General features: G+C 43.9%; 1 protein-coding gene across 11 annotated transcripts in view; it reads right to left on the bottom strand.

Moving 5' to 3' along the window:
- Positions 1–25,806, bottom strand: part of IZUMO4 (IZUMO family member 4) — a 31,161-nt gene extending 5,355 nt beyond the window's left edge. For 2 of the 11 annotated variants that reach the window (XR_003756538.2, XM_029056579.2), the window contains exons 1-8: positions 25,364–25,798; positions 24,385–24,465; positions 23,078–23,149; positions 11,137–11,163; positions 10,904–10,979; positions 8,688–8,747; positions 8,149–8,163; positions 364–421 (exon numbers count right to left, since the gene is read on the bottom strand). Coding sequence is in view for 6 of the 11 variants with exons in the window: in XM_029056579.2 (XP_028912412.1) it covers positions 364–421; positions 8,149–8,163; positions 8,688–8,747; positions 10,904–10,979; positions 11,137–11,163; positions 23,078–23,149; positions 24,385–24,465; positions 25,364–25,604 (630 nt within the window). In the remaining 5 variants the exon portion in view is untranslated. Of the gene's footprint in view, positions 1–363; positions 422–8,148; positions 8,164–8,687; positions 8,748–10,903; positions 10,980–11,136; positions 11,164–23,077; positions 23,150–24,384; positions 24,466–25,363 lie in introns of all 11 variants that reach the window. The other 9 variants (XR_003756539.2, XM_029056581.2, XR_003756542.2 and 6 more) reach the window with 9 other exon arrangements.
- Between the last annotated feature and the right edge of the window lie 716 nt (positions 25,807–26,522).

Here is a 26,522-nt window from a genome sequence, read left to right as displayed (position 1 = left end):
TTGATGTGAAGCACTGTGAAACAAAAAATCACTTTTGTTTTTTCAATCCCCTTCAACCCTCTTCCACTCTTTCACATATATAAACTCACAATTGTTGACAGAGGATAGTAAGAGAAAGACTGAGGACTAGATATATGATTTCTAGTTTCTACAACAGAGGTTCAAATTCTTGAAACTGTCCCCTAACTTCCATGTGGGAAAGCAATAAATTCACTGGAAACACTAAAATATATTGTTTTCCTAATTATTCTGATACTTGACTTTTTTGTATTTTATCAAATTGAAAATTAAAAATTGTTTTCTTTAATGCTTGCTCTACTATTGACATTTAAAATTAGACATTTGAAACTCATTTTTCCCTACCAGATGAGAATGATCTTGTGTCCTGTCATTCTTACGTGTGATGTTCAATGAAAATGGACTGCAAAGAGAAAAGAAAATTCAATGGGTTGCAGAAACCTCAAATTTAAAATACTACTTAGAAGTATTTTTTTCCTGATCAGATTGGAAACTGGACAATGCTTTTCATTATAGGTAAGAAATGCAAAAACCCTACAAAATTTTAATTTTAATAGCAAAATTAGGAAAAGATTTCCTAAAGGATAAAGCACCAGTCAGCTAATTGCCTTATGGCAATTAGCACCCATCTTTAAAAAGAAGATGTCCATTCCATCACTGGCAGTTATCACTGAAATCCATGACTTCTTTGAAGATTCTCTTTCCTGGACAGTAGAATTCTAGCCAAAAAGAGTTTCTCATTTTTATGATCTGAACTTGATCATTATTTTGCAGTTTGGTCCATTTGGTCCAAGGCTCACAAGACATACTGGTTCCCATTGAGCAGTTATCCAAATCTCCAAGATAGGTCTAGAACAAAACAAATTTCCTAGGAATTTTGACCCAAAGATGACCTATTGAACCAAAGATGACCTATCTTAGTAAAATGCTCTGCACACAGTAAGTGCTCCATAAATATGACTGAATGAATGAATGCTGTGGAGCTGGGATTAAACCCCAGGTTCTTCTGTCTCCCAGGCCTATGTTTTAGGGAACACTGCCTGCATTTGCCTTGCTTTCTCTATCAATTAATTACTGTTATTTATTAATTGCTTACCCTGTGAAAAGCATTATATTAAATACATGAAATACAATAAAGTTGGTAATAATAATAACTCCCAGCTTCCTGCCTCTTCCTTTTCCAGTTCATTCCCACTTTGCTCCGGGGATCATTTTTCTAAAACATCATTCATCTTACTTGTTCCCCTCTCCCTTCACCAAACTTGTAGCACTAATCCACCAGTGTGGATTACCTCCAAAGTTCTCTTTCTTTGCTCCCATGCATAAGCCTCTTACCTTCATCCTTTCCTACTCTGTCCTGTCCTCCACCCAGCAATGTTATTTTTCCACCTCTAATGATTCCTGAGCCTACCGCCAACACCAGTTATTTCAGATGTTCAACTCCCTCCTTAAATCTCTTGTCTCCTCGCATTCCCAATCTCTTGCCCAATGACCTGACCATTTACTTAACTGAGAAACCATCAGTGTTGTTCACCCTATTCCTGTCCAGTCCTTCCCTCCTACTGTTCCCTACTCTGCTGTCTTTCACAGCAATATCTGAAAAGGGGACCTCCCTCTTCTTTTCAAAATCCACCCCCTCAATCTGTGCCTCTGAACTGAACCGGTCACATTTTATCAAAAACTTGCCTCCTCCTTTTTTCCTTTCCTGATCACCATCTTCAACTGTTCACTCTTCACAGGCTTTTTTCCCATTACTTTCAAACATGCTCATATATCTTCTATCCTAAAAAACCCTCCTTTGAACACATGGCTCCCTCCAGGTATCTCTCCATATTCCTCCTATCCTCTGAGGTCCATGAGTGAACTGTCTACACCAGCTGCCTACCCTTCCTCTCTTCCAATTCTCTTCTTGAACCCTTCCAATTTGGCTTTTTCCTCCTTTACTCCACCAAAACTCAAAGGTCACCAGTGATTTCCTTCTTGCTAAATCATAGAGAAGCAGCATGCCTCTGTGGAAAGAGCTCAGACTTGTGAATCAGAGGCCATGGGTTTGAGTGCCGGCTCTGCCACTTAGCTGTGTGACTATAGGCAAGTCACTTAACTTCTCTGTTGGTATTTGTTAAGCGCTTACTATGTGCCGAGCACTGTTCTAAGCACTGGGGTAGACACAGGGGATTCAGGTTGTCCCGCGTGGGGCTCACAGTCTTAATCCCCATTTTACAGATGAGGGAACTGAGGCACCGAGAAGTTAAGTGACTTGCCCAAAGTCACACAGCTGACAAGTGGCCGAGCCGGGATTCGAACCCATGACCTCTGACTCCGAAGCCCGTGCTCTTTCCACTGAGCCACGCTGCTTCTCTGTGCCTCAATTACCTCATCTGTAAAATGGGGATTAACTGTGAGCCTCATGTGGGACAACCTGATTACCCTGTATCTATCCCAGTGCTTAGAACAGTGCTCTGCACATAGTAAGTGCTTAACAAATACCAACATTATTATTAAATCAAACGGCCTCAACTCCATCTTAATCCTACTCTAACTCTCAGCTGCTTTGAGACTGTCAACTACTCCCTTCTCTTGGAAACATTATCCAGATTTAGCTTCACTGATACTGTCTTCCCCGGGTTCTCTTTTTGTCAATCTAGCTGTTCCTTTTTAGTATCTTTTGCAGACTCCTCCATTCCTCCTCCAACCCCTTAAATGTGGGAGTCCTTCAGTGCTCAGTGTTGGGTCCTGTTCTATTCTCCAGCTACACCCACTCTCTTAGAAAACTCATTTGCTTCAACTACCATCTCTATGAGGATGATTCCCAAATCTTTATCTCCAGTCCTGATCTCTCCCCTTCCCTGCAGTCTCATATCTTCTCCTGCCTTCAGGACATCTCTAAGTAATTGTTCTGCCAACAACTCAAACATAATATGCCTAAAACAGAATTCCTTATTTTCCCATCCAAATCCTACCTTCCCATTACTTTCCAATAACTGTAGACAACATCACCACCTCCTTCTCTCACACACCTGTTATCTTGACTTATCCTCGACTCCTCTCTCTTTCAAACCACGTATTTAGTGTTACCAAATTCCATCTTCACAACATCACTAAAATCCACCCTTTTTTCTGTCTCCAAACTGCTATAAGTTAATTCAAGCACTTATCCCATTTCTTCTTGATTACTGCCCCAGCTTCCTTGCTTACCTTCCCATTTCTCCTTGATTACTGCCCCAGCCGCCTTGCTTACCTCCCTGCTTTGTATGTCTTCTCATTTCAATCATACTTCACTCAGTTGCCAGATCACTTTTCTACAATACTATTCAAGAGCCTCCAGTGGTTGCCCATCTACTCCTTAACATAAGTTTTAAAGCACTCACTCACCTTGCCCTATCACACGTTACCTCCCTGATTTCCTACTTCAACCAACCCATATGCTTTCCTCCAATAATAATGATAACAACAACAACAATAATAACAAATAATAGTATTTGTTAAGCACTTACTATGTGCCAGGCACTGTATTAAGCATTGGGATGTATTCAAGCAAATTGGTTGGGCACAGTCCGTGTCCCATTTAGGGCTCACAATCCCAATCCCCATTTTACAGATGAGCCAACTGGGATACATAGAAGTGAAGCAACTTGTGCAAGGTCATACAACAGAAAAGTTGCAGAGTTGGAATTAGAACTCATGGTGTTCTGACTCCCAGGCCCATGCTCTATCCACTGTACCATGCACACGATCCCTGCCCTCATGCTGCTTCCAATCTTAAAAGTGAGATATTGAAATACCCACAGAGAAGGAAAATGGTAAGGTGCTGTAGGTAATGTAATGTGCTGTAGGTCTGAGGGTGGAAGAATATTAAATGCTTTAAGGGTACAGACTCAAGTGCATAAGTGGTGCAGAAGTGAGAGGGAATGGGAAATGAGGCTTCGTTGGGGAAGCCCTCTTGGAGGAGAAGTGATTTTAATAAGGCTTGAAGTTGGGGATGCTCATGGTCTGCCATATATGAAGGGAGAAGATAAGCTCACTATGGGCAAGATTGTGTCGCCAGATCGTATTGTTTTTACGAGATGTTCTTCCCCTTGACTCTATTTATTGCCATTGTTCTTGTCTGTCCATCTCCCCCGATTAGACTGTAAGCCCGTCAAATGGCAGGGACTGTCTCTATCTGTTGCCAACTTGTTCATCCCAAGCACTTAGTACAGTGCTCTGCACATAGTAAGCGCTCAATAAATACTATTGAATAAATACTATTGAATGAAAGATCTGTGGTACTGTACTCTCCCAAGGACTTAGTAGTGTTTTTTTGCATAGTAAGTGTTCAATAGATACCACTGATTGATTTCTTGAGGGAGATCTAGGTGAGAAGAACAAAGGAGTGGAGATGGGGTATATAAGATCGAGGTACAGAGAACTGATCGGTGTTGGAGGAATGGAATGTGAGGGGTGGGCTGTAGCACAAGATTAGCAAGGTATGTTAGGATGGGATGAGCTGACTGAGTACCTTAAAACCTTTGGTAAGGAGTTTCTTTTTGATTTGGAAGTGAATGGAATAAATCACTATTAAAGGCAAGAAATGAAAGCTGTTGAGCAATAGCTCAACTGCATTTTATTTTTAAGCTTGCTGTAGGCAGGGAAAGTTTCTGTAAACTCTTCTGGATTATACTCTCCACAGGCACTTAGTACAGTCCTTTGCACAAAGTCAACGCTGAGTAAATAATGAGCATAAAAGTTTTGCAAGGTTCTTATAAGCAAGAAATATTTGTCTTGTATCTGATGTGCTCTTCCAACAACTTAATACTGTGCTTCCTGTTCAGTTAATGCTCAGGTAATAACAGTAAAGTATTTTATATTCTCAACTCATCTCATCTCATCTCAACTCACTCGCCCAGCTTTCCCTCCACCACTCTTGCTCCACTAACCCACAGCCCTGGGTCTCTGCCTCTGTCTGCTTCCTACGCTCTTATGCTTGAGCTGCTGAACCCTGCTGGCGAAGGTCCAAGCACCAAGCCAACCTTATCCATTTCAACTTTATCCTTTCCTGCCTTAACTCTGCCCTCTCCTCCGCCAGGCAAAACTTCTTTTCTTCCCTCATTGACACCTGTGTCCGTCACCCCCGCCAATTATTCCGGACCTTTAATTCTCTCCTCCGGCTCCCTGTTCCTCCCCCTCCCCCATCTCTCACCGCCAACGATCTGGCCACCTATTTCCTCACGAAAATCAACACAATCAGGTCTGAGCTCCCCAAAGTCATCCCTCTGCCTCTCCCCTCCCCCCCACCAACCCTCTCCCCTACTTTCCCATCTTTCCCTGCAGTATCCTCAGAGGAGCTCTCCTCCATCCTCGCAAGTGCCACCCCCTCCACTTGTGCTTCGGACCCCATTCTGCTCACCTTATAAAAACCATCGCCCCTGCCCTCCTCCCCTCCTTAACTTCTATCTTTAACTGCTCACTTTCCAATGGCTTCTTCCCTTCTGCCTTCGAACATGCCCATGTCTCCCCCATCCTAAAAAAACCCTCTCTCGACCCCATTTCCCCTTCCAGCTATCGCCCTATCTCCCTCCTACCCTTCCTTTCCAAGCTCCTAGAACGAGTCTACATCTACACTCGCTGACTAGAATTCGTTAACTCCCATTCTCTCCTGGACCCCCTCCAATCTGGCTTCCGTCCCCTCCACTCTAACGAGACTGCTCTCTCTAAGGTCACCCATGACCTCCTTCTTGCCAAATCCAATGGCTCCTACTCTATCCTAATCCTCCTTGACCTCTCAGCTGTCTTAGACCATCACCTTCTCCTCCACACTTTATCTCACCTTGACTTCACGGACTCCGGCCTCTCCTGGTACTCCTTTTATCTTTCTGGCCGTTCATCCTTGGTCTCCTTCGCAGGCTCCTCCTCCCCCTCCCATTCTCTAACTAGGATCAGTTCTTGGCCCTCTTCTGTTCTCTATCTACTCACTCCCTTGGTGAACTCATTCACTCTCAAAGCTTCAACTATCATCTCTATGCAGATGACACACAAATCTACATCTCTGCCCTTGTCCTCTCCCCATCCCTTCAGGCTCGTATCTCCTCCTGCCTCCAGGACGTCTCTACCTGGATATCTGCCCGCCACCTAAAACTCAACATGGCCAAAACTGAGCTCCTTATCTTCCCTCCATAGCCCTGTCCGCTTCTTGATTTCCACATCACTATGGATGGTACCACCATCCTTTACGTCTCTCAAGCCTGCAACCTTGGTGTCATCCTTGACTCAGCTCTCTCATTCACCCCACACATCCAATCCATCACCAAGACCTGCTTGTCTCACCTTTATAATATCGCCAAGTTCTGCCCTTTCCCCCCGACCCAAACGGCTATCTTACTGGTACAGGCTCTCATAATATCCTGGCTGGATTATTGTGTCAGCCTTCTCTCTGATCTCCCTTCCTCCTGTCTCTCCCCGCTCCAGTCTATTTTTCATTCCACTGCCTAGATCATCTTCCTGCAGAAACACTCTGGGCATGTCACTCCCCTTCTTAAAAACCTCCAGTGGTTGCCTATCAACCTCCACACGAAACAAAAACTTCTCACTCTAGGCTTCAAGGCTCTCCATCACCTTGCCCCCTCCTACCTCTCCTGCCTTCTCTCTTTCTACTGCCCACCCCACATGCTCTGCTCCTCTGCCACCCACCTCCTCATTGTCCCCCGTTCTCGCCTACCCCGCCGTCGAGCCCTGGTCCACATCCTCCCACTGTCTTGGAATGTCCTCCCTCCTCACCTCTGCCAAACTAACTCTCTTCCCCTCTTCAAAGCCCTACTGAGAGAGAGCTTACCTCCTCCAAAAGGCCTTCCCAGACTGAGCTTGACCTTTTCCCTCTGCTGCCTCTCTGCCCTTCCTTCACCTCCCCTCAGCTAAGCTTGTCAGCTTATCAGCTGTGTGACTATGGGCAAGTCACTTAACTTCTCTGCGCCTCTGTTACCTCATCTGTAAAATGGGGATTAAGACTGTGAGCCCCACGTGGGACAACCTGATTCCCCTGTGTCTACCCCAGCGCTTAGAACAGTGCTCTGCACATAGTAAGTGCTTAACAAATACCAACATTATTATTAAGCTCCCTTTTCCACCCCTTTCCCTCTGCTCCTCCCCCTCTCCCCTCCCCTCCCCTCAGCACTGTGCTCATCTGCTCATTTGTATATATTTTTATTACCCTATTAATTTTGTTACTGAGATATACATCCCCTTGCTTCTATTTATTGCTATTGATTTTGTCTGTCTGTCTCCCCCGATTAGACTGTAAGCCCATCAATGGGCAGGGATTGTCTCTATCTGTTGCCAAATTGTACATTCCAAGCACTTAGTATAGTGCTCAGCACATAGTAAGCACTCAATAAATACTATTGAATGAATGAATGGTCAGAAGTGAAAAATTATGCACCAAAAAGCATAGAATTTAAGTTTGCCACCTAACCTCTTTGACTTTAAATAAACCTGAACATTCCCAAGGACCACTTGGGCCACACTCAAAAAGTGAGCTGCTAGACAGTCTATGAGAAAATGATGAAGGTTCAATAGATAAAGACAAAATCACCATGAGAAGGTAAAAAGACCACCAGAAGACTGTAGATGGAGGATTCAGCCCAGCCAATCTGCTCAGGCCCAACCAAATCTCTCTCATTGTTCCAAAATTTTGTGGAGGCCTCATGCTGCCTGCTAGAGCAGGGAAGGTGGTAAAAACCCAGAATGATTTCCAAGTTTTAATCCATTTTAGACCATTTTAGACAGAGACAGTTTTTGCAACAATTCCTTTATATTTGGTATGAAAACAGTACCAAATATAAAGGAATTGTTGCAAAAACTGTCTCTGTTCCTGCAGTTCTAGATTATAGATGGTTCCATCTCCTGACTTCTGATTCCAGCACATAAATGAAAATGGGCAATACAGTCTACATAAGAAAAAAGTAACAAAACCAGGCAAAATACATACACATGGGAATAGCTCCCTGCTAGCAGGATTCACCAGCAAGAAAAGTAGCAAATAATTTCACGATCAGAAGGAATCAGAATGTCCTTAAAACAATCTTAGCTAAATGGGAATGTATTAACAGACACTTACTCTTGACTGAAGTTATTAGAAAAAATAGAAAAAAAACTTACACTGGAAATTTGTTGCTAAAAAAAAAAGCAGAGTATTAGTGATCACTATTTCACTTATGACCCAATCATTTATTTATTTGCAGTGGAATTATTATTCCCTGATGGCTAAACCTTCACCAGTTGGAGAGTTACACAACTACTGGAAGTTCATGTCATTAGTAGTAGTAATAGTATTTATTAAACACTTAGAACTGTACTAAACAATGGGAGAAAATACTCAAGTGGGAATTAAATATGGCCCCTGTCCCTTCGTGGGGCTCACATACTCAAAGTTTAAGTGGGAGAAGGGATTGGAAACTGGAACTAGAGGAGAGATAAAACATTAAAATGCAACATAGTCAAATAGATAAGTCCTGTTATTTTGCATTCTGCCTTAGAAAATTTAAATTAGTATATTGTTTAAAGGTGCTGCATTGCCTTCTGAAATTATTTCCCTCAGGATAATACAGATAGGTAAATCAAGGAGACTAAACTCAGATAGTTCAAGTAACAACATCCTAATATCCTAATAATAATAAAAGCACAGAATATGGACTCACATTTCATTGAAAAGGCCTTTGACAGCTTTTTCCCACTCATCTGATGATCTGTTCAAGAAACTAATAATTAGAGGTAAAGGAACATATAGTTTTGCATACTGGGGTCTGGGAAAGGTGGTTTAAAACAATCAATCAAAGGTCTTTATTGAGAACTGACTGCAGCGCACTGTACTTGAGTGAATATCATTTAAATGCGCTTGGAAGAGTACAGTACAACAGAATAAGCAGACATGTTCCCTGCCTATAACAAGCTTACCGTCTAGACAGGGAGACAGACTTTAATATAAATAAATGAGTAATTGAAAATAAACAATTTAAATACATGTACATAAGGTCTAGTGGGGTTGGGGGTGGGCAAGGTCAAAGATAGATTTCCAAGGTCACAGATATAAGAGCATAAATGAAGCAAAAGGGAGTGAGCCCAGTAAAAGAGGGCTTAATCAGGGAAGTCCTCTTGCAGGAGATGTGACATTGTTAAGGCTTTGAAGATGGGGTGAGTGGATCTGGCATATATGGAAGGGGAATGGGTTCCAGGTCATAGGGAGGATGTAGGAAATGGCTCAGTGGTAAAATAGGTGAGAGTAAGGCCCAGTGGCACAGCTGGGGCTAGAGGAGCAGAGTGTGTAGGCAGGGCTTTAGTAGATTAGTGAGGTGAGTTAGGATGGGGTGAGCTGACTGACTGCTTTAAAACCAATTTCTGTTTTGTGTGGAGATGGATGGGCATAAACTGAAGGTTCTTGAAGACTGGGTGTACATGGTCTGAATTTTTTTTGTGAAAAATGTTCCATTTGGCAGAGTGAATATGGGCTGGAGCAGGGAGAGAGAGGAGGCCAGGAAGTTATCTAGGAGGCAAATGCAATAGTCTAGGTGGGATATGTCTTGGTTCAGTATAGTAGCAGTTGGATGGAGAGGAAAGGGTGGATTTTAGCAATGTTGAGAAGATAGAACAGACAGGATTTGGTGACAGAATGAATATGTGCATGGACTGAGAGGGATGAGTTGAGTACAGTGCCAGTGTTACAGGCTTCTTTGAGAAAGGGTGGGTAATGGTATTGTCTATGAAGATAGGAAAGACTGTGGGAGGACAGCCTTATGCTTTGTGCTACCAGAGTTCTTGAAGGTGGGAGAAGATAACATGATTTACCCTGTAGCTAACAGTATTGTTCTGCAAAAGGGATCTGTGATTGGATTTTTGCTTGCTGACTAATCTATTAATCTATTATCTCTCTAGACTGTGAGCTCACTGTGGGCAGGAATGTGTCTGTTTCCTATTATATTGTATATACTCTCCCAAGCGCTTAGAGCAGTGCTTTGCACACAGTAAGCACTCAATAAATATGATTGAGTGAATTAATGAAGTGTTTATAGTGTACAGTAGAGCCCAGAGTTGTGAAACAGAGGTTATGCGTTCGAGCTCCAGCTCTGCCACTTGTCAGCTGTGTGACTGTAGGTAAGTCACAACTTCTCTGTGCCTCAGTTACCTCATCTGTAAAATGGGGATTAACTGTGAGCCTCATGTGGGACAACCTGATTACCCTGTATCTACCCCAGCGCTTAGAACAGTGCTCTGCACATAGTAAGCGCTTAACAAATACCAACATTATTACTAAATTAAATGGCCTCAACTCCATCTTAATCCTACTCAAATTCTCAGCTGCCTTTGAGACTGTCAGCTACTACCTTCTCCTGGAAACATTATCCAGACTTAGCTTCACTGTTACTGTCTTCCCCAGGTTGTCTTTTTGTCACTCTAGCTGTTCCTTCTTAGTATCTTTTGCAGACTCCTCCACTCCTCCTCCTACTTCCTACCTGGAAGAGATTATGTTGGTGGGAATTGAAAGTGATCTTTATTCCTCAGTAAGCTCACAATCTAAATCTGACCTGGGTATTTTGTATTAAGAAATGCAGGGAAAGAAATCTGCATATCATCACTTGCACTCATTTCCATACAAGTCTAATTCCTCCAACAAGAAGAAATTCAATCACTTGATGAGAATCACAAAACTGATAGGAGAGATCAAAAGATGGAAATCCAATAGATTTTTTTACTCCAATTCCCTCTCCTCCTTTCTCAGTTGATTATAGCTAAACTTGAAGTTAGATACCAGATATGGCACAAGTTTAGGTGCATAGTTTTATCTAGATTTCTTGAGTGATTTTTCTCTGTCTCAGAACCTAGGCACACTCATACAGTCACACACATCTGTGCTTCTTACTCGCAGTTATATCCAAAGCAGGCTGATTGAGAGGAGTTGCAAGTCTGGCAAGCTATTGTGTCATATGTATAGATTCCTGGAACACACAAATGAAATCTATGTTTGGTTGGAGCAGATGGACAAGATGTTGAAATAATATCATACAGATATTTGAATCTGGGTCATTTCTTTTTTACAGCAAAAAAGAAAGTACTTCTTAGAGCAATGTCCCAAAGCCTGAGATTTTTACTTACCACAGTGGTGCTCACATGCTAATTTGCCTGGTAAAGGAAAACCAAAAAGGTACACCAGTGAACACTCTTTTGGAATTGGTAATTGAGCATTATCCTAACCTCCTTTTATATGATTACGACAACCTCTTTATTAAAATAAACTTTACATTTAATAGGTGCATTTATAATTTTTTTTGGAGAAAATATTTTACAAGAGAATTTCATTCTGTCCAAGGCAAGTTGAGAGAAACATCATGTTAAGAGTCTATCTAGTAAGAGTAGCACTGGAACCAAAAAACAAACCCACAGTTTTGTTGCCTCTTCCATTACTCATTCTTCCAAGCTTACCCCAGAGCTGACTGATTTCAGCATCTGTCCAATAGTTGAATACTGAATGAAGGAAGTGAAGGACAAAGTCAAAGGTATCAACAAAAATGCAAGCTTTAGGGACAGAAGCAAAAGGAAAGTTAAAAGAGGGGGGTAGGTTTCATAAGTTAAGATGAGTAATTTTAAGTATTAATTAATTCATTCAAATGTATTTATTAAGCATTTACTGTGGGCACAGCAGTGTATTAAGCACTTGGGAAATACAGGACAACAATAAACAATTATAATCCCTGCCCACAACAAGCTCAGTCTAGAGCAGGGGGAGACAGACATCAATACAAGTAAATAAAATTACAAATATATATATATATATGTGCTATGGGGCTGAAAGGGGCGGGGAAGAGCAAAGGGAGCAAATCAGGGCAACAAAGAAGGAAGTGGGAGATGTGGGAAAAATGGAGCTTAGTCTGGGAAGTCCTCTTGGAGGAGATGTGCCTTCCATAAGGGAGAGTCTTTTAGGAGAGTAATTGTCAGATTTGAGGAGGGAGGGAGTTCCTAGCCAGAGGCAGGATGTAAGCCGGGTAAGTAATGAGGCATGTGAGATCTAGGCAACAGTGAGGACTGAAAAGCAGTGAAGGAGAGAAGCAAGGTGAGGTAGATGGGGGCGCAGTGATGGAGTGCTTTAAAGCCAACGGTGAGTTTTGTTTGATACAGAAGTGGATAGGCAACAGCTGGATATTTTTGAGGAAGTGGGGGTGACATGTCCTGAACATTTTTGTAGAAAGATGATCCAGGCATTCGAGTGAAGGATAAACTAGACTGGGAGATGCAGGAGTTTGGAAGGTCAGCAAGGAGGCTGATGCAGTAATCTAGGCAGGATAGAATGAATGATTGTATTAGTGTGGTAGGAGTTTGGATGAAGAGGAAAGAGTATTCATTCATTCATTCAATAGTATTAATTGAGCGCTTACTATGTGCAGAGCACTGTTGCCGACTTGTTCATCCCAAGCGCTTAGTACAGTGCTCTGCACATAGTAAGCGCTCAATAAATACTATTGAATGAATTGAATAGCACTGTACTAAGCGCTTGGGATGAACAAGTCTGCAACAGATAGAGACAGTCCCTGCCGTTTGACGGGCTTACAGTCTAATCGGGGGAGACGGACAGACAAGAACAATGGCAATAAATAGAGTCAAGGGGAAGAACGTCTCGTAAAAACAATGGCAACTAAATAGAATCAAGGCGATGTACAATTCATTAACAAAATAAATAGGGTAACAAAAATATATACAGTTGAGCAGACGAGTACAGTGCTGTGGGATGGGAAGGGAGAGGTGGAGGAGCAGAGGGAAAAGGGGAAAAAGAGGGTTAAGCTGCGGAGAGGTAAAGGGGGGATGGCAGAGGGAGTAGAGGGAGAAGAGGAGCTCAGTCTGGGAAGGCCTCTTGGAGGAGGTGAGTTTTAAGTAGGGTTTTGAAGAGGGAAAGAGAATCAGTTTGGCGGAGGTGAGGAGGGAGGGTGTTCCAGGACCGCGGGAGGACGTGACCCAGGGGTCGATGGCGGGATAGGCGAGACTGAGGGACGGTGAGGAGGTGGGCGGCAGAGGAGCGGAGCGTGCGGGGTGGGTGGTAGAAAGAGAGAAGGGAGGAGAGGTAGGAAGGGGCAAGGTGATGGAGAGCCTTGAAGCCTAGAGTGAAGAGTTTTTGTTTGGAGCGGAGGTTGATAGGCAACCACTGGAGCTGTTTAAGAAGGGGAGTGACATAATAATAATAATGTTGGTATTTGTTAAGCGCTTACTATGTGCCGAGCACTGTTCTAAGCGCTGGGGTAGACATAGGGGAATTAGGTTGTCCCACGTGGGGCTCACAGTCTTAATCCCCATTTTACAGATGAGGGAACTGAGGCACAGAGAAGTTAAGTGACTTGCCCACAGTCACACAGCCGACAAGTGGCAGATCATGCCATGCCCAGTGGGCAGTGACATGCCCAGATCGTTTCTGCAGGAAGATGAGCCGGGCAGCGGAGTGAAGAATAGACTGGAGCGGGGCGAGAGAGGAGGAAGGGAGGTCAGAGAGAAGGCTGACACAGTAGTCTAGCCGGGATGTAACAAGAGCCCGTAACAGTAAGGTAGCCGTTTGGGTGGAGAGGAAAGGGAGGATCTTGGCGATATTGTAGAGGTGAAACTGGCAGGTCTTGGGAACGGATAGGATGTGTGGGGTGAACGAGAGAGACAAGTCAAGGATGACACCGAGATTGCGGGCCTGAGAGACGGGAAGGATGGTCGTGCCATCCACGGTGATAGAGAAGTCTGGGAGAGGACCAGGTTTGGGAGGGAAGATGAGGAGCTCAGTCTTGCTCATGTTGAGTTTTAGGTGGCGGGCCGACATCCAGGTGGAGACGTCCCGGAGGCAGGAGGAGATGCGAGCCTGAAGGGAGGGGGAGAGGACAGGGGCGGAGATGTAGATCTGCGCGTCATCTGCGTAGAGATGGTAGTCAAAGCCGTGAGAGCGAATGAGTTCACCGAGGGAGTGAGTGTAAATGGAGAACAAAAGAGGGCCAAGAACTGACCCTTGAGGAACTCCAACAGTTAAAGGATGGGAGGGGGAGGAGGCTCCAGCGAAGGAGACCGAGAATGACCAGCCAGAGAGGTAAGAGGAGAACCAGGAGAGGACAGAGTCCGTAAAGCCAAGGTGAGATAAGGTATGGAGGAGGAGGGGATGGTCGACAGTGTCAAAGGCAGCAGAGAGGTCAAGGAGGATTAGAATGGAGTAGGAGCCATTGTATTTGGCAAGAAGGAGGTCATGGGTGACCTTAGAGAGAGCAGTCTCGGTAGAGTGGAGGGGACGGAAGCCAGATTGGAGGGGGTCTAGGAGAGAATGGGAGTTAAGGAATTCTAAGCATCGAGAGTAGATTTTAGCAATGCTGTGAAGGTGGAACTGAAAGAATTTGGTGATGGGTTGAACATGTGTGTTGAATGAGAGAGAGGAATGAGGGTAATGCAAAGGTTATGGGCTTGTTAGATGGGAAGGATGGTGGCTTCACAGCTCTCCATCACCTTGCCCCCTCCTACTTTACCTCCCTTCTCTCCTTCTTCAGCTCAGCCCACACACTCCACTCCTCTGCCACTCCTCTGTGCCTCATTCTCGCCTGTCCCGTTGTCCCCTGGCCCACATCCTACCTCTGACCTGGAATGCCATCCCTCCTCACATCTGCCAAATTCTCTTCCCCTCTTCAAAGCCCTACTAAGAGCTCACCTCCTTCAGGAGGCCTTCCTAGACTGAGCCCTCCCTTTCCCTTTCCCTCTACCTCTCCTCCCCTCCTCATTCCCCCTACTCCACCCTCTGCTTTACCCCCTTCCCAGCCCCACAGCACCTGTATATATTTGTAGATATATTATTTATTACTGTATTTTATTAATGATGTGTATATATCTAACGTTCTATTTATCTATTTTGATGGTATTGATGCCTGACTACTTGTTTTGTTTTTCTGTCTCTCTCCCCCTTTTAGACTGTGAGCTTGTGTTGGGCAGGGATTGTCTCTAAATGTTGCCAAATTGCACATTCTAAACACTTAGTACACTGTTCTGCACATGGTAAGCACTCAAAAAATATGATTGAATGAATGAATGAATGGTGCTGCCTACAGTGATGGGAAAGTTAGGAAGAGGACAGGGGTTGGGTGGGAAGATAAGGAGCTCTGTTTTGGACATGTTAAGTTGAGACAAGAAGATATCCAAGTAGAGATGCCTTGATGGCAGGAGGAGATGGGAGCCTGGAGAGAGGGAGCGAGATGTAGATTTAGGGATCCGAAAGGAGATGGTAGTTGAAGCGATTGGAGTGAATGAGTTCTCCAAGGGAACTCATCAACTCAGCAAGTCAAGCATTCATTCATTCATTCATTCATTCATTCATTCAATAGTATTTATTGAGCGCTTACTATGTGCCAAGCACTGTACTAAGCGCTTGGAATGGACAAATAGGTAACAAGTAGACACAGTTCCAGCCATTTGATGGTCTTACAGTCTAATCGGGTGAGACAGACAGACAAAAACAATAGCAATAAATAGATTCAAGGGAATGAACATCTCATTAAAACAATAGCAAATAAATAGAATGAAGGTGATGTACATCTCATCAACAAAATAAATAGGGTAATGAAAATATATACAGTTGAGCAGATGAGAACAGTGCTGAGTGGAAGGGAAGGGAGAGGGGGAGGAGCAGAGGGAAAGGGAGGAAAAGAGGACTTAGCTGAGGGGAGGTGAAGTGGGGGCAGAGAGGAAGCAGAGGGAGCAGAGAGAAAAGGGGAAGCTCAGTCTGGGAAGGCTTCTTGGAGGAGGTGAGTTTTAAGTAGGGTTTTGAACAGGGGAAGAGAATTAGTTTGGTGGAGATGAGGAGGGAGGGCATTCCAGGACCGCGGGAGGGCATGGCCCAGGGGTCGATGACGGGATAGACGAGAACAGGGGACGGTAAGGAGGTGGGCAGCAGAGAAGTGGAGCATGTGGGGTGGGCAGTAGAAAGAGAGAAGGGAGGAGAGGAGGAGGGGGCAAGGTGATGGAGAGCCTCAAAGCCCAGAGTGACAAGTTTTTGTTTCGTGCGAAGGTTGATAAGTAACCACTGGATGTTTTTAAGAAGGGGAGTGACATGCCCAGAGCGTTTGTGCAGGAGGATGAGCCGGGCAGCGGAGTGAAGAATAGACTGGAGTGGGGAGAGACAGGAGGAAGGGAAATCAGAGAGAAGGCTGACACAGTAGTCTAGCTGGGATATTAAGAGAGCCTGTAGCAGTAAGGTAGCCGTTTGGTTGGAGAGGAAAGGGTGGATCTTGGCAATATTATAAAGGTAAGACCGGCAGGTTTTAGTGATGGATTGGATGTGTGGGGTGAATGAGAGAGCCGAGTCACAGATGACACCGAGGTTGCGGGCCTGAGAGACGCGAAGGATGGTCGTATCATCTACAGTGATAGGGAAGTCAGCAAAAGGACAGGGCTTGCGAGGGAAGTTGAGGAGCTCAGTTCTGGCCATGTTGAGTTTCAGGTGGCGGGCAGACATCCAGATAGAGACATCTTGGAGGCAGGAGGAGATACAATCCTGAAGGGAGGGGGAGAGGACAGATCTGTAGATCTGTGTGTCATCTGCATAGAGATGATAGTTGAAGCTGTGAGAGCAAATTAGTTCACCGAGATAGTGAGTGTAGATGGACAACAGAAAAGGGCCAAGAAATGACCCTTGAGGAACCCCTACAGTTAGAGGATGGGAGGGGGAGGAGGAGCCTGTGAAGGAGACCGAGAATGAGCGGCCAGAGAGATAAGAGGAGAACCAGTAGAGGACGAAGTCTGTGAAGCCAAGGTGAGATAAGCTGTGGAGGAGAAGGGGATGGTCAACAGTGTCAAAGGCAGCTGAAAGGTCAAGGAGGATTAGGATAAAGTAGGAGCCATTGGATTTGGCAAGAAGGAGGTCATGGGTGACCTTTGAGAGAGCAGTCTTGGTAGAGTGGAGGGGATGGAAGCCAGATTGGAGGGGGTCCAGGAGAGAATGGGAGTTAAGGAATTCTAGGCAATGAGTGTAGATGACTAATGCTAGGAGCTTGGAAAGGAAGGGTAGGAGGGAGATAGGGCAACAACTGGAAGGGGAAGTGGGGTCGAGAGGGTTTTTTTAGCCGATAGCAGGTGGGTAGCAGAGGAGTCACTGGGTACATCCATGTGGATGTTGAAGTCTCCAAGGATAAGAGTGGGCAGAGAGAAGAAGAGAAGGAAGGTGAGAAAGGGGTCTAGGTGCTTGAAAAAGTAAGTGGTGGGACCAGGAGGGTGGTAGATGTCGGGAAGCAGTGTGGCTCAGTGGAAAAGAGCCTGGGCTTCGGAGTCAGAGGTCATGAGTTCGACTCCTGGCTCTGCCCCTTGTCAGCTGTGTGACTGTGGGCAAGTCACTTAACTTCTCTGTGCCTCAGTTCCCTCATCTGTAAAATGGGGATTAACTGTGAGCCTCACGTGGGACAACCTGATTACCCTGAATCTCCCCCAGCGCTTAGAACAGTGCTCAGTACATAGTAAGCGCTTAACAAATACCAACATTATTATTATTGTTAACTACAAGTATCTGGAGGGGGTGGTAGAGGCGAATGATATGGGCTTCAAAGGAGGGGAAGGAGAAGGAAGGGGGAGGAGGGATAGTCCAGAAGCAGCATCGGGGTGAGAGAAGGAAGCTGATGCCTCCTCCCTTTCCGGTAAGTCTGGGGGAGTGCGAGAAGGAGACGCCTCCACTGGAGAGAGCAGCAGCGGAGACTGTGTCTTCAGGAGTGAGCCAGGTTTCCTTAAGAGTGAGGAGGAGGAGAGAGTGGGAAAGGCAAAGGTCAAGGATGAAAGGTAGTTTACCTGTAATGGAGCGGGGGTTCCAGAGGCCACACTTGAAAGTAGATGTGGGTGCAAGGGGCGGAGGGGGGGAGAATGGGAGGAAGGGAAGGTTTGGATGGGAAAGAGGTGGCAGGGCCCTGGACAGGGAAAGGGGGAGGAGGGGTGGCGGTGGGACAGGAGGACTGGGATGAGGTGGGAGTGGGGAAGAGGGAAGAGGGGAGGGTGGGAGGAGAGGGTTTGGTGGAGAGGAGTGTAGAGGGAGGGGGAAGAGGGGTGGTGCTGGTAAAGTAGGGTTCTAGGGCTGGGGGGAGGAGTGGGGGAGGAGGCAGGAGAACGGGAAAGAGCTGGGCAAGAGAGGGAAAGGGGAAGGAGAAGACTGGGAGGGGCAGATGGGAGGAGGGGGGATGGAAGGACTTGTTGAGGCCAGAGAGGTAGGTGGCAGCACTGACAACAATTAACGATAACATGCAAAAGCAGTAATATAGTAACATGATACAATAAAATAGTATTAATAAGCGGGTGAAGATCAAGGTCGGGGGTTGACTTGACTAAGGGTCGACCTGATCAAAATTATCAACTCAACCAAGCAACCTATGGTTGACCATGAGAGATATCCTGACTGTATGTGAGATATTATAAGGCAGGTGAGAGAATAATCCATGAGAGGTACATCTGAGAGTTATCTGGATTGAGGTAGTTGAAATTATGTAAGTAAATAAAACATCACCAGCTGGTGATAAGATACACTCTCCCAAACTCTGCCTTTGGCTTTTTATCTTTTCTTTCTCTTTAAATTTTCTCCCCATTTTTCCAAATCAACCAAATACTTCCACAACTCTCTTCCCTTTCCTTCAGACTCATTCTACCTACAATTAGTTTATAGTCTAGAGGTAGGGCTAGACATTAATGTAAATAAATAAATTGCCAATATGTACAGAAGCGCTGTGGGGCTGGGAATGGAGAGATGGAGTGGGAGCAGAGGAAAGAAAGGATTAGTCAGGGGAGGCCTCTTGGAGGAGAGGTGCCTTCAATAAGGCTTTGAAGTTAGGGAGAGTAATTGTCTGTCAGATATGAAGAGGGAGGGTGTTTCAGGACAGAGGCTGGATGTGGGTAACCGGTCAGCAGCGAGACAGATGAGGTTGAGGTACAGTGAGAAGGTTAGCATTAAAGGAAGGAAGTGTATGGGCTGGTTTGTAGTAGGAGGGTAGCAAGATGAGGAGGGAGGGGCCAAGGTGATTGAATGCTTTAAATGGTAAAGAGTTTCTGATTTATGAAGAGGTGAATGGGCAACCCTTGGAATTTTGTAAAGAGTGGGGAAACATGGCCAGAACATTTTTGTAGAAAAGAGACCTGGAAAGCAGAGTGAAGTAGGGACTGAAGTGCGGAGAGACAGAAGGCTGGAAGGTTAGCAAGGAGGCCGATATAGTAATCAAGGCTGGAGAGAATAAATGTCTTGTTTCTGTTTCGTTCTGTTTTGCTCTGCCGTCTGTCTCCCCCTATCAGACTGTGAGCCCGTTACTGGGCAGGGATTGTCTCTATCTATTGCCAAATTGCACATTCCAAGTGCTTAGTACAGTGCTCTGCACATAGTAAGCGCTCAATAAATCTATTGAATGAATGAATGAAATGTTTGGACTAATGTGGTAGCAGTTTGAATGAGTGGAAAGGGCAGATTTTAGCAAGATGAGAAGGTGGAACCAACATGAATTGGTGATTATGTGGGTTGAATAATAATTATTGTATTTATTAAGCACTGACTATGTGTCAGCACTGTACTAAGTGCTTGGGTGGATACAAGCAAATTGAGTTGGATACGGTCCCTGTCTCACACTGGGCTCACAGTCTCAATCTCCATTGTACAGATGAGGTAACTGAGGCCCAGAAAAGTTCATTCATTCATTCAATTAAACATACTTATGGAGTGCTTACTGTGTGCAGAGCACTACACTTGACTTGCCCAAGATGACATAGCAGACAAGTGGCAGAGCCAGGATTAGCACCCATGATCTTCTGACTCCCTGTGAGAGAGAGGAGTCAAGAACAACACCAAGGTTTTGGACTTGTGAGACAGGAAGAATGTTGTCATCTAAAGTGATGGGAAAGTAAGGAGGAGGACAGAGTTTGGGCAGGAAGATAAGGAGTTCTGTTTTAGAAATGTTAAGTTTGAGGTGACAGCAGGACATCCAAGTAGAGATACATCCAAGTAGAGATGTCTTCAAGATAGAAAGAAATGCTAGACTGCAGAGACAGACAAATCAGGGCTGGAGATGTAGATTTAGGTATGATCTGCATAGAGATGGTAGTTGAAGAGATGTGTGAATGTGTTCTCCAAGTGAATTGATGTAGATGGAGAATAGATGGGGACCCAGAACTGAACCATGAGGAATACCCACAGATAGGAGGTAGGATGCAGAGGAGGGTTAGGGTTAGAGTTAGGTTCAGTCTCTGTGAAAGAGACTGAAAACGAGCAGCCAGAGAGATAAATGGAGAACCAGGAGAACACAGAGTCAGTGAAGGTGAGGTTGGATAATGTTTCTAAAAGAAGGGGGTGATAGACTGTGTCACAAGCAGTGCCATCAATCAGAGGTATTTATTGAGCACTTACTGTGCCAGCAATGTACTAAAAATGTTTGATTACTACTCATAGAAAGCTTATGTCTATGTGGAGGCAAGCAATGAAGTAAATTAGGGATAGAGGAAATAGTGGAGTAGAAGAACATTACATTAGTAATGTAGGACTGGGGTAAGTATCCTATGATACTATTGCTTAAGAGGCAAATAATCAAGTCTGTAGTTAACTCAAAGGGGAAGGAGAATATAGAAATAAAGGGTTTAGGCTGGGAAAGGCTTTTTTGAGAAGCTGTGATTTTAGAGGGGTTTTGAAGGCATGGAGAGTGGAAGGGCAAGGGAATTCCAGACCTAAGGGAGAGCATGGGCAAGGGGTCAGTGATGAGATAAATGAGATTAAGGTACAAATAGTAGGTTGGTGCTAGAGGAACAGAATGTTCAGGATGGATTCCATTAGGTGTTCAGCAAGGTTAAGTAGGAGGAGGAAAGATTGAGGGATATAGAGCTGCTTGTACGGAGTTTCTGTTCAGTGTAAGGTAGATGAGCAACGACTGGAGGTTTTTGAGGCTTGGGGAGATGTGGCCTGAATAATTATTCACAAAAATAACACAGAGAACATAGTGAAATATGGACTGTAGAGGAGAGAGTCAGGAGGCAAGGAAGTCAGAGAGAAGGCTGTCACATCGGTCAAGGAGGGAAACGATGAGTGCTTGGTTCAGCATGGTAGAGGTTTCGATGGAGAGGAAAGGGTGGATCCTAGAGATGTTGTGAAGGTAGAACCATCAAGATTTCATGACAGATGGTAAATGTGGGCTCAGTGATGGAGGTGGCAGTACTATCTACAGTCATGGAAAAGTCAGGTGGGCAGAGGGGACACGATTTGGGTGAAAAGAAAATGAGTTCTATTTTAGATAGGTTAAATTTGAGGTTGAGGGACATCCCACTAGAGATGTCCGAAGTCAGAAGGAAATGTGAGACTGCTGAGAAAGAGACTGGTCAAGGCTGGAGAGGTAGATTTGGAAATTGTCTGTTGTTGAAACCATAGGAATCAGTAATTCCTCCACTGGAATGGATATAGATGAAGAATAGTATGGGACTTAGAACTGAATCTTAAGGTACTTCCTCAGTCAGAGGGTAGAAGGTGTAGGAGGAGCCTTCAAAAGATACCCAGGAATGGACAAAGAAATAGGAAAAACAGGAAAGGACAGTTTCCAGGAGAAAGAGTAGGTCCATAGTGTTGAAGACAGCTGAGAAGTTGAGGAACCCTAGGATAGAGTAAAAAGGAAGTCATTGATGACCTTAAAGAGAGTCAGTTTCAGGAAGTGAAGGGGGATAAAGACAGAATTCAGGAGGTAGAGGAGGAGAGGAAGTGGAGGCAACTAGTGTAGACAAGTATTGTCTGTATCCAAGGATAGCTACAGAGTCAAAATTAGGTTTGTTTTATTTTGGTTTTTTTTGTTGGGTTTTTTTAAATTAAATACTTCTAGGTTGTAGGGAAGAAGCTACATTTTGTGGCTAAAGAGGCAGGACTGTAGAACTTGGAATCTTCAAGGAAAAAGGAAATTTTGTAAAATGCAGTTGAGAAGACGTTGGAAGGAAGTCAAACAGGATATGAGGACATAGTGGGAAGGTATAGGAATGGGTAATGGGTAAGTGAAGGGGGATAAAGACAGAATTCAGGAGGTAGAGGAGGAGAGGAAGTGGAGGCAACTAGTGTAGACAAGTATTGTCTGTATCCAAGGATAGCTACAGAGTCAAAATTAGGTTTGTTTTATTTTGGTTTTTTTTGTTGGGTTTTTTTAAATTAAATACTTCTAGGTTGTAGGGAAGAAGCTACATTTTGTGGCTAAAGAGGCAGGACTGTAGCACTTGGAATCTTCAAGGAAAAAGGAAATTTTGTAAAATGCAGTTGAGAAGACGTTGGAAGGAAGTCAAACAGGATATGAGGACATAGTGGGAAGGTATAGGAATGGGTAATTGACACTTAGGGATGTCAAGGTAATATCACTCAGTTATTTTATTTTTAGTTTTGTGATGTTATGAAACCAAACAAATGAGCCCAGGCTAGAGTTACTATAGGAAAAAGAGTTGACAACCCTAAATAGGGTCTTCTGAAATTTCTGAATTAAAAAATGAGAGAGGAATACAAGCTGGCAAAGGAGACCGAGAAGCAAGTGGTAGAATTGGTAGAATTTCAGATAGTGGAAAGTTAAGTTTCAGCAATTTCAAATATTTTGTCCCGAGGTTTAAAAATTTAGTCCCACCTTGCTGTTAGTAAAACAAACAAAAAATCCAACTTAGAATAACAGGATACAGGTCTTATGCAATAGTAGTGATAATGGCAATTTTAAATTGTGTGTGCACGCGTGAACGTGCATGCTCATGTGCATATGTACATGTGCATGTGTATGCACATGTGCTCATAGAGGCAACCTCCTTCCTTCCCTTGGACTGAAAGGATATTTGGATTCTCCATTTCTAACTAAAATAGAGCCTGTTTCTGCTGAACTGAGACTAGTGAGAAAGCACATGGTTTCCAGAGAAAAGCTACAAAAGGAAAAAGGAACAACCTTGTTCCTTCCCTTGAATTCAAAGGATATTTGGATTCTCCATTTCTAACTGAAATAGAGCCTGTTTCTTCTGAACTGAGACTAGTGAGAAAGCACATGGTTTCCAGAGAAAAGTCACAAAAGGAAAAAAGAACTTGGGAAAAACTCACTTTCAATAATGGCAACCCGTAGCATCTTTATCTGCTCTTGGAAAATAGAACGCAAAACTTTGGGGAAGAAACCTGAAATAAAGAAAAATGATTGAAAATTGTCACCTGCTGCTTATTTAATAATTCTTAATGGTATTTGTTAAGTGCTTTCTATGTGCCAGCCATTGTACTTGTCCAAGGTCACACAACAGACAAGTGGTGGACCCAGGATTATAACTCAGATCCTCTGACTCCCAGGCCTGTGACTAGCAGAGCAGCTACAGAAAATTCTGAAAGATTAGGATGGGGGCTGGAGAACTCTAGTAACTACCAGTAGTAAACAAAATTAAATTAGTTTTCCTACATTTTTGATGTGTTCTTGCCATGGATGGGTCAAAAAAACCTTGCCTGAAGTAATAACAATAATAATTTTGGTATTTATTAAGCACTTATTATGTGTTAGACACAGTATATACTAAGTGCTGGGGTGAATATAAACAAACTGGATTAAACAGTCCAAGTCTCTATCCCAATTTTAGAGATAAGGAAACTGAGGCCCAAAGAAGTGAAGTGACTGGCCCAAGATCACACAGCAGACAAGTGGAGGAGGTGGACTTAGAACCCATGACTTTCTGACTCCCAGACCTGCTACGCCATGCTGATGTGAGTAGAATCCTAAAATCCTAAACCAAGCTCAGCCACCCCTGGGTTAATGTAACTGATTTTTCCATGTTTATTGATCCTTGATCAAAGTCCTTTCTCACGTAAAAATCACCTCTAAAAGATTCGAGAAGTTAAGCTGGTTAGTGGACTATCTTCCTTCTCATAATAGATGTATAATTTGGAGTCATTTCAAGTCTCATTAACATTTTTACTAGAATTCCAGAGGCAAGATAAGAGGATATTTATTCATTGTCCAGATGAAGGGCTTTCTAGAGGAAACAGAAACTGCAAATTAAAAGTAAACTTTGAGATCAAATGGGCGATTTTGAAATTTCAAATTACATTTAATCATTTAAAAGCATAGAAATTCACTTTCTTCTTGTTCTTCCCAGTGTCCAGTAGTTGCTGGATCTTTTCCTCAACCATACTGTAATCCTTGTCCCCATAAAACAGTCATTGCCCTCTTGCTTTAACATAATAATCTGAATGATCTTTACCATATATATATATGTAATTCCTTTCAGTTATTCCCAATTCTGGATCCTTTTCCTTTCCTCTGCCCCCATGTCTCACTCATTTCCAAAACAATTAAATGGTTATAGAACAGTGTTTTTCTCTCTTTTTACTTAGTTACTTTAATTCCTTATCAGAATTAATTTTCTTACCAGGGTGATACATCTTCCTTTCATACAGTTTGTCTAGTTTCTTGTATACATCCGCTGCAATATGGTGCAATTTACTCAAAGCTAGAATTTAAAAAAACATTGTTTTTTGGCATGAATCTCGGCACCAATATTTGGCCTTTTGAAATTAATTTGTGACTCTTTAGCTGACAGATCATTTGAACTCTGGCAATGATACCAAAGGTTTGGCATAACCCATGACTTTTAAACAGGATTGACCCTGACAAAGTATGAGTTTGTAGAAGGAGACTGTTCATCTCTATAGTAGAATAACCTATCTAGGGATGGTGACGAAGAATATATTTTTTTCTCCTTAGCTCAAAAAGGGAGAGGAGAAAAAGTGAAAAGGGTAGTTTCTCCATATTGAGTTGGAGGGGCATAGCCCTGGACACCCTATTCTTGAAGAAATTTACGGGTTAGGTTCATAAACTAATTTTTTTGGCTCCATTTGTTCTTTTCCTTCCTTCATTTAATAAATCACATTTATTAATTTCTTAATGTGTCCAGAGCCACTGTTCTAAGCTTGCATGTTGAAAATTAATTCCGATCCTTGACTCCCTCTAAGGACTTACACTCGAGAATAGTGTGCGGAGATGGCACATCACACTAATATTCCATCTTTGAAACAGCCATCCATCCATCCATCCATCCATCCATCCATCCATCCATCCATCCATCCATCCATCCATCCATCCATCCATCCATCCATTCGTCTTTACTGAGCACTTAATGTGTGCAGATCACTGTACTAAGAGCTTAGGAGATTACAATGCAACAATATGCAAACACATTCCCTGGCCCAATAAGCTTACAGTCTAGAAGGAGAAGACAGACATTAATATAAATGAATAAATAAATTACAGATATTGCAGATTAAATAGGTTTTTCTAAAGTTGTATTTCCTGCATAAAGTGATTTAGTTCTCCAAAACAGGTTCAGACCTCTCATCAATTTAACTTACTGATTTCGGGTGGAAAGGTGAATCGGAGTTTCTCCATCGTGTCCTTGGGCCAGTCGTTTAGGAGGCTCCTCGAGACGGGGATATCTCCAACCCACCAGGATTTGAGACTCAAATGGTGACGGTAAAAAGCGAATTTCGTCGAAAAGTCTTCATCACAGTGTAGGCACCCCACCGTCAGTGCAACCGCTGTCCACAGACACAGCCCGAGAAACCGGCTGCCACAGCCGTGGTATACCTTCATCCCTACCGCCAGAAGCTAACGGCCCCTAGCGGGCAGGAATTTGCGCGAGCAAAATAGATCAGTGATGAGGAAAGAATGGAAGCACAGGCACGCGGGGAGAAGAGATCCGATGATTGGTTAGCATTCAAAAAACGGGAGGGTAGAAAAGAGATGAGGAAATCTGAGATTAGAGAAAGATAGAGTGTTGCGACAGAGTCGCGATTTGCATAACAATCATGTCATGCAACATGACAACTGTAATGTCTAGACTGTAATCTCCTTATTCAATAGTATTTATTGAGCGCTTACTATGTGCAGAGCACTGTACTAAGCACTTGGAATGAACAAGTCGGCAACGGATAGAGACAGTCCCTGCCGTTTGACGGGCTTACAATCTAATCGGGGGAGACGGACAAACAAGAACAATGGCAATAAATAGAGTCAAGGGGAAGAACCTCTCGTAAAAACAATGGCAACTAAATAGAATCAAGGCGATGTACATTTCATTAACAAAATAAATAGGGTAATGGAAATATATACAGTTGAGCGGACAAGTACAGTGCTGAGGGGATGGGAAGGGAGAGGTGGAGGGGCAGAGGGAAAGGGGGAAAAGGAGGGTTTAGCTGCGGAGAGGTGAAGGGGGGGTGGTAGAGGGAGTAGAGGGAGAAGAGGAGCTCAGTCTGGGAAGGCCTCTTGGAGGAGGTGAGTTTTAAGTAGGGTTTTGAAGAGAGGAAGAGAATCAGTTTGGCGGAGGTGAGGAGGGAGGGAGTTCCAGGACTGTGGGAGGACGCGGCCCAGGGGTCGACGGCGGGATAGGTGAGACGGAGGGACGGTGAGGAGGTGGGCGGCAGAGGAGCGGAGCGTGCGGGGTGGACGGTAGAAAGAGATAAGGGAGGAGAGGTAGGAAGGGGCAAGGTGACGTAGAGCCTTGAAGCCTAG

This window comes from Ornithorhynchus anatinus, chromosome Y5, assembly GCF_004115215.2.
Source record: "Ornithorhynchus anatinus isolate Pmale09 chromosome Y5, mOrnAna1.pri.v4, whole genome shotgun sequence".
NCBI classification, from domain to species: domain Eukaryota; kingdom Metazoa; phylum Chordata; class Mammalia; order Monotremata; family Ornithorhynchidae; genus Ornithorhynchus; species Ornithorhynchus anatinus.
The sequence above is the reverse complement of the archived record's forward strand: the minus strand, read 5'-3'. Positions and strand labels throughout refer to the sequence as shown.